Source organism: Benincasa hispida, chromosome 7 (assembly GCF_009727055.1).
Source record: "Benincasa hispida cultivar B227 chromosome 7, ASM972705v1, whole genome shotgun sequence".
Lineage (NCBI taxonomy): Eukaryota > Viridiplantae > Streptophyta > Magnoliopsida > Cucurbitales > Cucurbitaceae > Benincasa > Benincasa hispida.
The window spans coordinates 8,549,825-8,567,746 of NC_052355.1; the positions used below are offsets into that span (position 1 = coordinate 8,549,825).

General features: G+C 33.7%; 1 protein-coding gene across 4 annotated transcripts; it reads right to left on the reverse strand.

Moving 5' to 3' along the window:
• Window positions 1-1,713: 1,713 nt before the first annotated feature.
• Window positions 1,714-9,273, reverse strand: LOC120081377 (zinc finger protein 4-like). 4 transcript variants are annotated; one of them, XM_039036199.1, is made up of 4 exons: window positions 9,034-9,273; window positions 7,511-7,578; window positions 7,359-7,418; window positions 1,714-2,758 (listed from the first exon to the last, which is right to left on the reverse strand). In XM_039036199.1, the coding sequence occupies exon 4, from the start codon at window positions 2,655-2,657 to the stop codon at window positions 1,920-1,922; it is 738 nt and encodes a 245-aa protein (XP_038892127.1). In that variant the 5' UTR covers window positions 2,658-2,758; window positions 7,359-7,418; window positions 7,511-7,578; window positions 9,034-9,273; the 3' UTR covers window positions 1,714-1,919. The 4 variants fall into 4 exon arrangements, with proteins under 4 accessions (XP_038892127.1, XP_038892126.1, XP_038892125.1 ...); XM_039036198.1 differs by lacking the exons at window positions 7,359-7,418; window positions 7,511-7,578 and having other exon boundaries at window positions 1,714-2,779; XM_039036197.1 differs by lacking the exons at window positions 7,359-7,418; window positions 7,511-7,578 and having other exon boundaries at window positions 9,034-9,272.
• Between the last annotated feature and the right edge of the window lie 8,649 nt (window positions 9,274-17,922).

Genomic DNA, 17,922 nt, shown 5'->3' on the forward strand with positions numbered 1-17,922 from the left:
AATATATTTTCTTCTTTTGAAAGATATTTAATGCATGGGGTAAGGGACGAACATCTGATCTTGAGATTGATAGTACAAGTACTATACTAGTTAAACAATTAATTGATTGACTAATATAATAATAATAATAATACTAATATTATTTTATGACATCAATTAGTTCTCTTCATTTAGACCACGTTTACCCCAATGAAAATGTAATAAATAATGTGAAAACTAGACCCCTTTAGATTACCTTTGGGGGTCGATTGGATTGCAAATATTGTTTCATGTATATAGATATTAAATATCTGGGATTTAAATGTGTGGATTTTAAATGCCTGTGTTTGGATGTGTATAATAATTAATGTTGAGATGTTAAATATTTGTGTTCAATTCAATAATTTGTATATAGAAATTAAGGTAAATAATTACTGAATTAAATGTAAGAGATCAATTAAATTTAACATAATTTATTATTATGTTAATTAACTATTTAATTAATAAAATAAAAAATAAATAAATATTTTTAATTCAACATAATTAAATTAATTACAAAAATAATTAAAATAATTAATTAATTAATTAGAATATTGATAACTAACAATAATAATTTATATTAAATAGTTAGATAACATAAAATATTATTGGTAAAGATATTAGTTGAAATTTATTAAGTCTAAATAATATATTCATATTAAATAGTTAAGATAACATAAAATACCAATGATAAATGTATTAGTTGAAATTTATTAAGTCTAAATAATATATTCATATTATATAATTAATTAAAATTAATAGTAATGAATACTTGATATTAAATTATTAATTAATTAAGCTATATTTTTATTGTTCATCTTCCAAACATAAAAAACCCACACTTTTGCAAGATATCAAAACACCCATGTTTAAATCGGTTTTAAAGTTCTCTAGATAATAATATGCTAGATAGTAAAAAGTGGATTTATGTGAAACAAATAAAGATATTATGTCAATCTCAAGTTCCATGGAAAACCTATGAAACAAATAGGGTCTTGATGTTGTTTACTAGTATTTTGCATTTGTATTGATACATGGGCCCACTTCTAAATCTGTAATAAAAAATGCAAATAGATTGACAAGCAGAGCATGCTCAATCCAATTGTGTATGAAAAATATATTGTATTGTTACCATTACCGTTACGGCTACAATTATTATTGTTGTTCAAGATGAAAAAGTATGAGTTTTGTCACATTTACTGTTACTATGTTTTACTGTTACCATTTGACCCTCAGATGTAACAGTAACAATAAATGTGTCAAACTCCATAATTCTAAGTAAATGCAATCAAAATTAATCTAATTACTTTTGCGATTCAAGTTCATTACAATTGATCCATCAATAAAATTCTATCACGATTACACAAATTTTCATTATAATTTGGTAAACGTGATCTTAATTAATTACATATCTCATCAACAAAAGTGGTCAGACATACCTATATCATATTAAAAGCATCATTTTAAATTAATCATAAGTACTAAAGAACTACTAATAGCATGGTAATAATTTATACTTAATTATTCACCTTTTGTTTCTATATACAAAATTGGCAAAATAGATATAACTCTCGAGTATCATTTATCTTCCATATTCAAACACAAGCATTTAAATTTCATATATTTAATATTCATACCTATTAAATTTTCTATAAACCGAACCGAGTTGCTTGTACCCTTAATGAAGATCATATAAGCACGTATTTCAAATTTCATCATTTCTAACAAAAATAACAGCAAGAGAACATTATTCAGAGGATACAAGAAATTAGACAAAGAATTGGATTGAAGTTTTATTTGATGACTTAATAAAACGCTTGCAGGCACCTCACTTTACATAATTAGCAACATGGTGAAGATATGTAGAAAATAACAAAAATAAAAATTAACAATAATAAAGCTTAAAGTCTCAAAGTAAGATCAGGTGAAGTACTCGTTTTCGATGGTGACATGCTCGTATCGGAGTTTGGACTTAGAACTTTAGATGCTTCGCGAAGCGTAGAATCAATGAATTCGCCGTTTACTCGTCGAAAACTCCCCGGCCAAAATGGACCACCATCATCCTCTTCCACAAAATATGGCATTCCAATGTAGCCTTGATCAATCATGGCTCCAGTTCTAGCAATAAATGGCCACTCTGCAGGTAAGATTTTACGGTGCTTTCCAGCATGAGCTTCGATCCCGAGTGACCGATATGCAGAACCGTGAAGTGGCAGCGAAGCCAAGCTGGTATATCTGTTTGAGAACATACCCATTCGCATCGCTCGCTTTGCCATTGTCCTCTCCCTTTTATGAGCATTTTGATGGCCACCAAGGGCCTGTGAGCTGAAGAATTTACGCTGACAGTAATTGCAGGAAAATATCCTCAGGTTTGTCGGACCAGAAACATGGCCAACTGCATCGCTACTACTCTCGCCACTTCCTTTAGTGTCGATATCATTTGAGTTAAAATGAAGTGTCAAGTCAAGGGAAACCGAACCTTGAATGGGATTAGCCTTTATTGAGTTCGTGAGGCAGGAGGTAGTACCACTGTCCTTGGAGAGATCAGGGGTTGCTTCAAGTATAGCCATGTCAGAAGAAGCTTTGCTACTCATCTCTGAATTTCTTTTACATTTCAAATTGAACTTTGGTGATTGCATATTGGAAATAGGATTTAGAATGATACGGTCAAATCTTTCGTTGAAAGTAAGAAACACAGTAAAAAAAAATGATGTTGGCTGTCACCGATGTTGCTTTTAACCTGCATGAACAATGAAAAAATCTAATGCAACCTGTGAGAATTGACATTTACAGGATTTATGCTGTGAGAATCTAATGCAACCTGTGAGAATTGACATTTACAGGATTTATGCTGCTACAACAAACTAGAACAGTATGTTATGCTGCTATGGTTCCGTACCGCTCTACGACAAAAAATATTAACTGCTGATGTTCTTAGGCTTGAAACTTAAAAGGTCAAGCCACGCCTGTCACTGCAGAACTATATATATATATGCACAACATAGAGATAAATGCTCCCATCCTACTAAGGAAGTAGGAGGTCAGTGAGTAATAAAGTCTGCTAACATAAGACTAACTAGAAAATCATCTCAATAGAGATATTTTAACGTTATTGTTGAAAATAAGGGGCTGTGTTGTGAGTTTGTCCCAAGGGTATTTTAGTACTTTACTTCGCCCTAGTTTTTCCTTTTCTGTATTAGGGCTTGCTAGAGCCTATATATATCTCTATCCTCTCTTGTATTGTGTAGAGTTGAAAATAATAAAAAGTGACTTTCTATCATGATTTTTCTTCCTGTAGTAGGGTGTCCACGTAAACCTTGTTTCCCTATCTCTATCTTTTAATATGGTGTCAGAGCATGGTGACGAAACCCTAGCCGTCGTCGATGAAAACAAACCGGTACAAGACAACTTCAAGGCTTCATCAGCCTCGCTTCCGCCACCACCAACGACGGCTGCCACCGCCGAGACCGCTGCTGCTGCCACCACCGTTGCTGCCGTCCAAGCTGCTATAGATCGGTACCTCCAATCCGTGGATACTTGATTCAGGAGCTATAGATCATTTAACTAGATCATCTGATCATTTTATCTCATATCTTCCGAGCACTGGTAATGAAAAGATTCAAATTGCAGATGGATCGTTTGCTCCTATTGCGGGGAAGGGTCCTATTTCTCATTTTGAGGGTTTAACTTTACAGAATGTGTTGCATGTACCCAAAATATCTTACAATTTACTATCTATTAGTAAGATAACTAGAGATTTGAACTGTCAAGTTGCCTTCTTACAAAATAATGTTTTCTATTAGGACCTGAGCTCGAGGACGCCGATCGGCACTGCCCGGCACGATAGGGGACTCTATTTCCTTGATGATGATGCTTCTTCTAGGAACTGTTATAGGACTAGTTTGTTGTCTTCTTGTTTTTCAACTTCTGAAAAGGATTGTATGTTGTGGTATTTCCGCCTTCGTCATCCAATTTTCTAATATATGAAATATTTTTTTCCTCATTTATTTCATAACGTTGATATCTCATCTTTATCTTGTGATGTGTGTATTCATGCAAAACAACATTGGGTCACCTTTCCTTCTCAACCCTACAGACCTTCCCAACCATTAACACTTATCCATAATGATGTTTGGGGTCCCTCAAATATTACCACCTCTTCCGGGAAACGTTGGTTTATGACATTTATTGATGATCACACTTGTCTTACATGGGTGTTTCTCGTCACTGATAAATCTAAGGTGCCATCGATATTCCAACAATTTATACTACGGTAGAGACTCAATTTAACACTAAAATTGCTATTCTTCGTAGTAATAATGGTCGTGAATTCTTTAACAACACCCTCCATGTGTTTCTGTCTTCTAAAGGCATTGTCCATCAAAGCTCCTACGCTTATACCCCTCAACAGAATGGAGTGGCTGAGAGAAAAAATTGTCACATCCTTGAAGTTGCATTGTCTCTCATGTTGTCTACTTCCCTTCCATCTTACTTATGGGGGGGTGTTGTTCTGACTGCAACCCATCTTATTAATCGAATGTCTTCCTGTGTCCTCCAACTCGAAACTCCTCTTGAATGTTTCAAAGAGTCATACCCAACAACACACCTTATTCCTGATGTTCCCCTTCGGGTATTTGGATGCACTGCCTTTGTCCATAATCATGGCCCTAACCGAACTAAATTTACTCGTGCTCAGAAATGTGTCTTTGTTGGGTATCCTCTTCACCAGCGAGGTTATAAATGTTTCCATCCATCTTCACGGAAGTACTTCATCTCCATGGATGTAACATTCCTTGAGGATAAACCTTTCATCCTTATTAGTCCTGTTCAGGGGGAGAATCCTAGTGAAGAGACCAACTGGTCCATATCTTTGGTTCCTACTGACATCCTTCCTAAACCCATCCTGAGTGCACATGACACTGTCCTACCCACTAAACAAGTCCCTTGGATAACGTACTACAGGAAGAATCTCATAAAGGAAATAGTGGCACCTATTGTTTCACCTACTCCAATCCATGAATCAAAACCAACACAAGCTCAAGGTACTACTATTCTTGATAATACTCACGTGTATGTTGAGGATGATATTGTTGATTTGGCTGAGAATAACAGGGTTACAAGCAGTGATGAGACTTTGGAAGAAACACAAGAGGGTGAGACTCTACCTCAGGTGGTTGAATGTGAACAACGCGGCTATAAGCATAAGCATAGCTCAGGTACTTGATAATATGGACAGTGATTTACCTATGAAGCTTTATTGTGATAAGAAAGTGGCTATAAGCATAGCCATCAATCCTGTGCAACATGAAATGGAACAAAACATGTGGAAATTGAGACACTTTATAAAAGAGAAACTGGACAATGGCAGCCCCTTATAGAAAATAAGAGAAACATAATCAGGAAAACTGACAAGAAATGCATTGAGGCTTATACCGACTCTGATTGGGCAGAATCTGTTATTGATTGAAAATCTACCTCTAGATATTGTACTTTCGTGTGGGGTAACCTAGTTACTTGAACAAGTAAGAAACAAAGTGTTGTTGCTAGAAGAAGTGCTGAAGCAGAATACAAAGCTATGAGTTTGGGAATCTGTGAAGAAATCTGGTTGAAGAAAGTTCTGTCTAATCTTCATCAACACAGTGATTTACCTATGAAGCTCTACTGTGATAACAAAGTGGCTATAAGCATAGCTAACAATCCTGTGCAACATGATAGAACAAAACATGTGGAGATTGATAGACACTTTATAAAAGAGAAACTAGACAATGGCAATATCTGTATTCCTTACATTCTATCTAGTCAACAAGTTGTTGATATTCTCACCAAAGGGTTACTTAGGTAAAGTTTTGACTCTTGTATTAGCAAGTTGGTTTGATTGACATCTACGTCCCAACTTAAGGGGGAGTGTTGAAAATAAGGGGTTGTGTTGTGAGTTTAGCCCCAAGGGTATTTTAATACTTTACTTTGTCCTAGTTTTTCATTTTTTGTATTAGGGTTTGCTAGAGCCTATATATATCTCTATCCTCTCTTATATTGTGTAGAGTTGAAAATAATAAAAAGCGACTTTCTATCATGGTTTTTCTCCCTGTACTAGGGTTTCCACGTAAACCTTGTGTTCCCTGTCTCTATCTTTTAATAATTATTGCCAGAAATTTTCCGCAGGTTTGTTTCCAAGAACTGAAAATGAATTCAATAACATAACCTTTATTCATGCAAGATTTATGATATACAAAAAATATTTTAGAGAAAATAAGAAAATAATCTTAATTATGACATACTAACTAATGCTAGGTGTTTCGAAATAAATAACTGTACACCAAATATTCACAAAGTAAGAAGTAATCAAATAAAGTGTTCAGAACAGATGATTGCAGACTTTGGAACTTACACAGAAAAGTTGTATTGTTGTTTTTTTATAAAGTGCCAAATGAAAAAAAAAAAAAAAAAAAAATGAAAGATTACAATGGAAAAACAAAAAACTAATTCCAAACAAAAGCAGTCACTAAAACAAAAAGGGGTTCACAAAAGACCGAACAACAGAACAGCAGAAAGACCGAACGAATGGAGGAAGAGGGGTTCACCAAAGACAAAAAGAAGATGCACACAAAAGAAGCCATCATATATGCGAGGAACCTAGAGACAAAGATCCCTTCTCCCTAAATGAACAAAAGTCCTCTCAACCAACAAGAGAAGGCTAATGTCCTGTTATTTTCCCATTGGTTAATGGACGAAAAAACCCAAAATCGAGAGTAAGACCATTCTCAAGATGAGAGAGAATGATTCCACATAGAAGAAATCTTGTATAAACACTGAAACACGAAGTGGAGGGTCTATCCCCCTACCACTTGTCTTCTGAAAGTAGGAATTCCTCCCATCACCCACTCACACACCCCACACAGGATAAACCACGGAAAACAAGGAAAGCCATCAAATATAACTTTCCAGGGGTTTCTAAAAGTGTCTCTGAAAGCCCTGTGCAAGGACAACTCATGAAGAGGAAGACCATACTTGCTTGCAATAACCTTATGTCACAAGTCAAGCTTGCAGGGAAAATACCATAACCACTTCGCTAGGAAGGTTTCTTTACGAACCCTTGATGGTCAAGGACATCTCTTGGAGGATTTTAGAAAATCGAGGTCATTCAATTGATCAATGAATACATCAACTACAAGCCTATAAATAGACTGACTAATCTAAGACCTGCTGGGAAAGGACAACCAGCAGCAAAGAACTTGACAACTTAACCTCATGATAACAACGATTAACCAATGGGTAATTTACAGGATTAAGGGGAATTAAACAGCCTAAAACAGAGAGTAAGAACCCAAAAGTAACCCTACATCACCAGTTTCGGCACCTCCTCCCACCACACTAAATGAGACCTCTCCCCTTCATCAACCCTGTCCCAAAGGAAATCACTCGTCAACTTCTTGAAAGACTTGCTAACCAACACATGAACACTAAAACAAAGAGAGAAAGTAAGTTGGGATACCACACAAGACCAGCTGATTAAGGGTAAGTTCGCACTATTTCCCAACCGATTCAACTTTCTCGAGAAGTCTGCAGCAACTCGAAATAGGTTAAATTATAAGTTTGATCCCTGAACTTATAGTGTTGTATTTGATCAAATCCATGTGATTCACAAAATGCTTAACAGGTCTCTAAATATCTGCTATTGTCTATTTAGTTTTTATACATTGAAATAATTTTATTGTGTCCTTGAACTCACAATCTTGTGTCTAACAAGTTAGTGTCACTAACTCCATTAGTTTAACTGCTTGAACCTGTCTGAAATTAGCTTGTTGCATTATCATTATATAATATAGTCAAGCGTTTCATAGAAGCATTAAACTGAAGGGGTTAATGATAGGAATCAGTTCTACACAAAATTTAAAGTTTAAACGTGGGGGGGGGGGGGGCGCAATTAATATGTATTGACTCAAAGCCTTAACATTTCATCATTTCTTGACTAAACATAGTCTTGGTGCCATTCAACTAAGGGACAATACCCATTTTTTCCTTAAAGGAATGGCCACGAGATAAAATATGAAAAGACTCTCTGATATTCCTAGAATGGAACCATTGAATTTGAAACCAACAATGTAAAAGGCACAAAAACAAGTGAATTTGCAGTTAATGAAGAAAACAACAAGAAGAGGTCTTATGGAATTGCTTGTAACTAAGAATGCTTGAGAGTTGGAGGCCTCTTGAATTATCCCAGGCAATGTATTAAGTATCTCTTAAGTAAAATGAAATAAGTTCTATCTCCATTTGTTTTTACACATAAAAAATGGATACAGAAACTCATTACATCAAATCAATAATCATCTTTGTTGAATTAATTAGCCTAGAAAACCTAATACCGCATTAGTTAACATAAATATAAACACCCCTCTCCTCCTTATATTCTCATTACCCATTTACTTAATATAGTTTTAACTAACTTAACTTCCAATAATTCCAAAGAGAAAGGGGAAATCCCACTGAAATAGAAATAAATAGGTACTCAAAATTCTCCAATGACTAGTTTTGAGTAACTATCCATTTTGAATTTTCAACCTAAAATTGCTATGCTTATCCTTCAAACAGAAAATTAAGATAATTAACTAATAAGCATACAAATACAAGCTAAACTCGCCAAAAGAAAATTATAAAAAACCACTTCTAGATTATTCAAGTCAACATTTACGTAAACGAGTTCTGCACCAGTGTTCTTTCACTCAATAGCTAGCTCCGAAGTTCTAAACAGAGAGAATATTCACAATTACCCATTTCTAAAGAGAATTATAAGCAATTGGAAGACCCATTTAAGAACAGCAGCAGAAAGGAAAAGAGGGGAGCTAATTCAGCAGATAAAACCCCAGAAATCACAAATTCGAGTACAATAGGACAGAAAATCCCAAAGAAAAAAGGTACCCAGATGAAAGCTTCGCAAGAAACTGAAAACCCATGAAGCAAAATCGATGAAAGAGCGAAAAGAAGTAGAATGAAAGGGAAAGAAAAGTAAGTTCTTACCATGCGTTAGCACAAAAATGGACTTATGGGGAGCTTGAGGAGGAGATGAAATTGGGAGTTGAAGAGCAAGTTTGTAGAGGTTTGAGAGTGAATTAGTTGAGTGGTGTAGTACATCATAAAGCAAAATAAAGAAACACAGACAATGAGACATAATGGTGATCGGTGAGACACAATTTGTTTTCAAGTCATGATGGTGGGTACTGCCACAGGGTGAGAGTCGGAGATTGAACCAACGATAAATTTGGAAGGTCAAATAGGGAAATTCCATGCTCCAAAAATAGAATCCGCCTTTGAGGTATAGAAGTGTGATAACTATGAAAAGTAGATTAAGAGAGAGATAAAGTTACTCATAAATGAGAAAAATAGCCATAGAGAAAAATATAAAGTTTTTCATTAAATGCGGAAAAGAAAAAAAGAGAAAAATATAATTACTCGATATATGTGCAAACTTGAGTAATGCTTACTATTGAAATTGAATTGTTCACACTAACTTAAGAAATTGGTAGGCCAAACAATCTCAAAGTTTTCTCTTTTTTTTTTTAGTATAATAAGGTTAGGAGGAATTGAACCCCGAACCTTTGGATGACTAAAACATTCTAAAATCAAAAGTTTGATATCCCAAATTTCCATATTATCTAAATTTCCAGCTTCCAATTACTTAGATCCTTAAACTTTCAAATTTGCCTAGTTCCTAAAACCTAAGGGGCATTTGGGGCAAAAAATTGGTCATTATAGTTCTAGTTATTATAATTGACTTATAATAGTTTGTGTTTAGGATGTAAATTATTTTAGTTTGGATTAGAATAATATGTATTTGAAGTGTAAACTACTTTAGTTTGAGAAGGAAATAATAAACACTATAGCAAATAATAAAAAACGATTAATGTAAAATAGTAAAAACAGTGCAAATAGTAAATACTGTAGTAAATGAGGGTTTTAAAATATTGTTGACTGTAACTAATTGGGAATACAAAATAGTATTTACGGTAGCAAGAGTTAGTTATTTTAGGATAGCCATTGCCTCAAACGCCCCTCGAGAATCTAGAGTTTATGTTGTTCAGGCTCACCCAATTAAACAAATATGTGTTTGGTTTGTAATTTGGATTTTGGTCATGAAAATTATTTCAAGATTCTATAATTCAAATGGTGCAAATTCTCAAAACATTTTTTTTTTTTATATTTTTAGTATATCTAGATTTTCAAGTTAAAATTTTAAAATGCAAGATTATATTAAAAATATAAAAATGTTACAAATAGAGTATTTCACGTTGTAGACTCAATTCATTTTTCTTTTAAATTAAAAGATGCATTAGGTAATGTATTAGAAACTAACATTTGATTAAACATGTTCAAAACTAATTAATAACATACTTGAAAAACTAATTAATAATTATATAGCTAGATTTATAGTTTATAAATAGCTTACCAAACACATTTCAAACAATTGCATAATAAGAATATAATTTTTGAATATGTTGCCAAACACATATATGAAAACATGAAATATATCTTTGGATCGTTCAATACAACGGTATGAACACGCAAGACAAAACCATGGACACATACCCCTCAAAACTATGACTTATCTGAAGTGGGCCTTCTATCCATAAAAAATTCTCTTCTTTCCGGTTAAGGATCATGAGATCATTTTCTATCAGATAGGAATTGTTTTCATTAAATTACTTGTTTTAAAATTTCTATTTTCAGATTTTCTCCTAACAGAATTGATTAATTGGATATTCAAACTAATTATCTTGAAAATATTTAAATTTGCTTGATTTTGGATTTTGGAGCCAACTTAAAATAATTGAGGAGATAATTAATTTTATGTGGTTTTGAATTGATTTAAATATTTGAAAGAATTTAAATTTTATCAAATTGATAGATTTTATGCCATTTAATTTTGGTTTTTGAAGCCTAAATTAAGGTAATTTGAGATGTTAATTGATTTATTAACTTAAAAGAATCTTTGGAGATTTTGGAGATATTTTGATAAAATATTTTATTTATCTTTTTAAAATTAAAAAAATGAAAGAATTGGGATTTTCGAAATCAAAGGAGAGTGAAAAGAGGTAGAAAATCGGGGAGAAAACAATTTGATTTTTCAGCGACAACTTTCACAAAATTGTCGATTGCCGGAGTTTGAACTGTTGGATAGTCCTCAAATTTGGTCTGTCTGTTCGGGACATATAGGTCTTCCTTCTAAACGGTTGGATCGTTATTTGAAGCTTTGGTTTGTTTGCTGAATGAAATCTGTAAAACTGGAAATTTCCCTTCTCTCTCACTCTCACAAACCCTCCTCATGCATGACCCTCACTACCAGACACTAGCCTAAAAAATTTATGTCGTTCGACAGCAACACCTATCGCCTGTCTATGGTTACCACCGTCGTCGGTGCCATTGTCATCGCCGTTGGTATTTTATGGGTGTCCTTGGAAGATCTTGAATACCCATTAAATTTTGCTTTATGTTTTGGCTCACCTATGTTGTTTTGATGTTGAAATTGGATTTTACAGACATTCAAGGTACTTTTTTATAAGATTAAAATTGTTAGGTGTCTTTTTTTCTTTTTTAAGGTTTGGGGTCTTTGTTGAGAATTTTTGGATATACACTAAGTGTCGGCTTAATTTTTGTTTTAATTGTGATTATTGGAGGTTGGATTAAAAGCTCTAAAGCTGCTGTCCATTAAAGGTTGATTTTGGTGATATAGTTGTTGAATTGTGTTGATTTTGAAGCTTCGAAGTGGTTTAGGGATCAAACCACGTGTTGGGTAAGTTGTTTGGAGACATTCTAGTTAAGTTGTGATTCGAATTTTGTCCTAAATGAGGGAATTAATTTTGATTGTTGGTATGGGGTTTGATTCAAGAATCAAAAGATTTTGAAGTGTTATTTACCAAATTTGAGATCAATCTCGAGACAATTTGGGTAAGTACTTGGACCTTGGGACTGTAAATATTTGGCCTTAATGGATGATGTAAATTGGTTGATTGAGAATTTTGGCCTTTGAAAATCTTAATTTTTGATTTATCACTTAGGACTTGGTTCGTGATCTTTAGGGCAAATAAAAGTTAAGGTTGTCTGAGCTCGTATTGACTAAAACATGAGGTAAGTGTCTTTATATTGGTTTGCCTTCGAACCAGTCGACTCTACCACTTGGATTGCTTATTTATGATTAATTGAACTTTTTACTTAAGAATACATGGACTGGTTACTTAAGATTACATGGACTGTTTCTTGAGACTGCTAAGACGGATTTGACTGATTATTCTACACTGTTGGGACTACTAATTTATGACTGACTGAACGACATAACTTAATGGCATTGACTGACTGGATTGGACTGTTTTGTTTATGATGATTGTACCATTGACTAATGATATATATGAAATTTTACCCCTAAGCTAAATGATTGTAAAATATAACACAGGAGTTATATAAAAACTGATGCATACTAAGTTATAGGGTTCCTGTTAGTTTTTCTTATATGGGCAGGTGTACACACTATGACTGATTCATGTTCCTTCTAGTTCATGTCTATGACTGATTTGTGGGCCTTCGGTTGACACATTACGATTGATTCATGTTCCTTCGGGTTCATGTTTATGACTGATTTGTGGGCTTCCGGGTTACACACTACGATTGATTCATGTTCCTTCAAGTTCATGTCTATGACTGATTGGTGGACCTTCAGGTTACACACTATGACTGATTCATGTTTCTTCAGGTTCATGTCTATGATTGATTGGTGGACCTTTGAGTTACATACTACGACTGATATGATGGGTGTACACTGATATCTAGAAAACTAGCTACCAGGTAACCTAAAAGGCCCAGTAGCGGGTCACTTACTGGGTATTGTTATACTCATCCTTTAATCCTTTATGTTTTTTTTTCAGGGAATGATAGGAACAGGTTGGCGAGTGACAGACGAGACTCGTGACAGAGCTATATGGGGACAAAAGAAATCGTTTCCGCTCAGTCTATGTTTTTTGTCATTTGAATGTTTTGAAACTAGAATTTAATGTAAGACAACAAATTTTAATGTTTTGAATTTTTTCTTTATGAATATTATTTTAGGGGACCTCGAATAAAAGTTTTATTTATTTAATATTTATTTTTTTCTAGTTTATTTTCGAAAAACTATCCTTATTGTTTTAATGAACTTTTTTGAACAAAATATTTGGGTTTTAAATGTGTATTTAGTTATAACAACCTTTGTCAGAGTACTCCGAAGGTCGGGTCATTACAGTTGGTATCAGAGCCTAAGTTTTAGGTTCTGTAGACTGACTTATGATGTAAGTCTTGGTTTTGGTGTCCCTTATAGCTATTCATGGATCCTTCGTCCTTGCCGGGTATGTTCTTTCATTAAATGTTTTATGAAAAATGTGTTTAAAAACCTTCGTGTCTAAGCTTTATATACTGACTGACCGTTATTGCTAGTTTAATGACCTGAAAGAAGTTAATATGAGATAACTATTTTGTATTGGTATTATGGAAATAAAGAAAGATCACAATAAGGTCATTTGACATTAGTTTAATTCATGGAAGGACAGATAGAAACGGACATATATTTCCACTAATAGATATTGAAACTTAATAGAACTATGAAACGTTATGGACTTATGACAGGAAAGAAAGAAAAGTATATATTTGGTTAAACCATAGAATAAGGTAGGTGAATTGGAAATTCGTTGGAAATAATATTAAGTTTTACATTACGAGAATAAAACTAGTGGTGCTACAAGAAACTTTATCACAAGGCACACGTTCTTATGTACAAGATTAAAGTTGCTTTATAAGATACAAAAGAGGTGAAGAAGAGATTTTAGTTCTATTAAAAATGACTAGAAATTAGAGTCAAAATTTTTCAAGAGAAATTTGAAAGGATTAATAGGTCATGATCACTTTCATGGTACTTAGGTTTGAACTATGTGTTTGTTATAATGAAAAGTTTTATGTTTAATTATCCATACTAAGAGGAATGATGAACTTTTGAAGTTTAAAAGCAATGTTATCTTGTGGAGATACCCTACTAAAGTTTCATGTTTGGAATGGAATTTTAGATTTCTGGAAAAGATTATAGAGGGTCATATGTCTTGGTTTAGGATTATGTTTCACTCGAGAAGTGAAAAGTTCACTTTCAAGTTGATGGGTTAAGCAAGGATAAATGTGAAGAAAAATAAAAGTATTTAAGAAAAGGTTTTATTAATTTGGAGAGGTAAATGGAAATTAATGTGTTCAAGACTCCCAAATAGTTAAGTATGGTTTGGATTTTAAGACCTGATACAGGTGGATACAAGGCATTAGTTTTAGTGTAAAGGAGAAATCTCTCATTACCATTTGGAACTTTGGACTGCAGTAGGCATTGTTCGGAAAAAAAAATATAGCTTGCTTAGGTTGTTGGATTGTAGACTGTGAAAAGGGATTCGAATAATCACATGTTTTGATACAGATATATTTCACTAGGAAAGTGGAAAGGAGCATCTTGGATTTATTGGTCTTGGAAAAGATAAGAGTGAGGGAAAATGAAAGTATTTGAGAAATATTTTGTGGTTTTGAGAAGGTAAGAGAATTAATGTTTTGAGATTAAGAACATAGGTGTTTAAGATAGGGTATATGTGTTTGCGAACCTTTGGAATTGGTATGAACAATCCCCTTACTACTTGATACTTTAGATCTTAGTATTTGTTGGTTGAATGGATATCCTGCCTAAGCTATTAGTCCTGGAACTCAGTTTTAGCATGAGAATTTAATTAAGGTAAATAATCACGCGTTGGAAGAGTGCTTGACAAGCTTCTTCAGATTATAGTGGAGTTGGAGGAAATATTGTAAGTGGAGATATTAGTAGAAATAGTTGTTCGAGAACTATTGACATGAAATAATGAGGCTTTATTAGTTAAAAGGTACGTCATTGCTAGTGTTATCAAGGTTTAGGCGATCGTGATTTTAGGCACAAAATTAGAACGAGAAACAAATGATGCCATTAATTTGACTTTAAAGGTGAAAGTATTTTAGCTTCAAGCAAAATACAAGTGATACGAGAGTTGAAGTAGCCAAGTCACAGATACATGAACAAAAAGGCAATTTTCGTATGCCTAATGTTTTTCTTAGGCAGAAGTTTTGTATGTTAAGGAGGTATATGAAAAATCGGTCTCATGTGTTGGACTACGAGCACTTGCATTTGAATGAGAACAAGAGTTATGAGGAGCAATCTAAGGAAAATTCTTGCTAGAGTGGTGAAGGCTTTCTGAAACTTGGAGATAATGCTAGTTAGAAGTTCTTTAGTAGAACCATCGGTCTGAAGAAGCAATTTGGAAATATGAAGATAAGAAAAGAACCAAGTATCACGAGCCTTTAAGGAATTGAACTTTTGAGGGCGAAATTTCTTAAGGAGGGAAAAATGTAATATCTCGAATTTCAGGAAAATTTAAGTTAGTTATCTAAAATTATCGAGTTTTAATTTCTCTTTCATTTTTGAAAATTGGAATTAAATTGAAAATAATTGAAAATCTTTTTATTGGTTAAATTAAATTTACTTGATTGGATATTCAAACTAATGTTGGGATTGATGTCCTAATTCTCCCGGAGTCTCGTAGTTTGTAAACATTGTACACATTGTTATGAATAAAATAAGAGTTATTTTATTTTGCATTCACTCATATCTAATAAACAAAGCTCCGTGGTTAGTATGAAAACTTAAGCATGTATATGAGATATACAAGTAGATCATACCTTAATTGATAACCTAAAAGGGTTTGTAGTATAAAGGTTGAGGAGGGATACCTGATACTGGCGACACTATGGATACGGCCTGCTTTGTAGAATTTTACAAGTGTTGTGAACTACTACAGATGGTTGATCCTGACCATTCACGTGGATACATGCGAGCGGGGGTGTTCTATACAAAGAGTTTGTATAAGACCGGACTACGAGATGATTCGTCCCTTTATATAACGTCGTTGATACATGAGACTTACATCTCACCTAAACAACCATAGGCGACATGACCTTAATCTTGAGTGTTTTGGGAACTCCTGCCTTTGAGGGCGATCCTTTGATTAGTATGGGTGAGAATGGCTAGATTCCCAACTCAACAAGGCTACCTTTTTAGGGATTTGTCTGATTTGGGAGCTGGAAACTCAGTTACACAAGATGGAATTCACTCTTCCCCGAAGCAGGGGTAAGTAGATAGATTGCTCCCTTAAGAGCTGATTCTGAGACTTGAATATAGTGGCCACAACTTCTCTTTGGAAGAGAAGACTCAGTCATAATAGGACTGTGATTTATGTTCATTAGAGGGATTAGTGGTACTTAAGGAGTTAGATGTAACTACAGGGGCATAACGATAAATTGGCCCAGCTGTACTTACGAGCGATCTGTGAAGGGTTATTGCGCTGTTGATTGGTTGATATGGATACAAAATATATCTGTAGTAAGAAGAGTGCAGTTGTTGGTCTTTAGTGGAGTGTCTAGCAGTTATCGAATGGTGGATCCCGTGACTAAAGAGTTTAGTCAGTTATTCACGTACCGTTGGAACTTCAAGCTACAGGTCCATAAGGTCCCCTTGGTAGCTCAATGGATTCAAGTTGAGAATCAGTTCTTGGGGTTGATTTAAAATGTTCAAATTGACAAGAGAAAATTAGATTATATATGATATAATCGGTGTGGTGTACGAGATACATCAAGTGGATAAATGAATATAAATATGATTTATATTAAATTCCATAAAATATAAAAAGAACTATGGTTTGTATGTTTTATGAGATGAAATATTAAAACTATAGGTTATAAATATAATATGGTAATTTGGTTATCATATTTATTTATAATAATATTAATTATTTGATAATTATCTCTTTTTCTCTAATAACTAATTGAGTGGAAGGTTATTGGTGGTTTTATGGTAACCGTGAGATAAAAGAAAAAATATTTTCCTAAAATTAGAGAGTTGCTTGATTAGGAAAGAAACTCACGTAGATGTTGTCAAGTGAAATTGTTTCACTAAACGATAGCTCATAGAGAGACTAAACGATCATGGAGTATCACTATACGATAGTTCACTCAACTGGTCATAGCTAAACAATCGCAGAACATTTTTTATACTATAGGCTTCCTTCTTCTACACGATTGAGCACATCGTCTATACGATAGAATGTGTCATCTCCCACTTGCTCAATCGTCTACACGATTGTTGTTCCTCCAGTCTCTTCCTCTAATAAAGTTCATACAGAGCCCACAACTACTGGATTCTCACACCGAGAATACCAAGGTAACCAGTATGGTGGTGTCCTCGCTTAACTCAATTGAGTTTGAGGTTTTGGAGGCCATTCATTGGGTTATTGTTCGTTGTTGATCGTGTTGTTGTACTGGTCCTTATGTTCGAGTGTTCGTTCATTGCTGGCTTAGAGACTGATCGAGCGTTCGTGATCGAGGGAGTTTGAAGAATGAGTCTTCAAAGGTATGATACTCTATCTTTTGATTATCTGTAAGCATGTTGTAATTTCTAGTTATTGCATGACCAGTTAGTTTTCGTTTGTGTACTGTAATTGTGTATATTCAATTTCGAATGGAATTTGGAACGATCATTCCGCTGTTCATGGAAATCCTCAGTCATATTTCCTTCAATTAATTATCTTGAAAATATTTAAATTTGCTTGATTTTGAATTTTGGAGCCAACTTAAAACAATTTAAGAGATAATTAATTTTATGTGGTTTTGAATTGATTTAATATTTGAAAGGATTTAATTTTTATCAAATTAATGGATTTTATGCCATTTAATTTTGATTTTTGAAGCCTAAATTAAGGTAATTTGATAAGTAAATTGATTTATTAACTTAATAGAATCTTTAGAGATTTTAGAGATATTTTGATAAAATATTTTATTTAT

Excerpts from the sequence above, each read along its gene's own strand:
- LOC120081377 (XM_039036198.1), bottom strand. The coding sequence starts at position 2,657 with ATGCAATCACCAAAGTTCAATTTGAAATGTAAAAGAAATTCAGAGATG.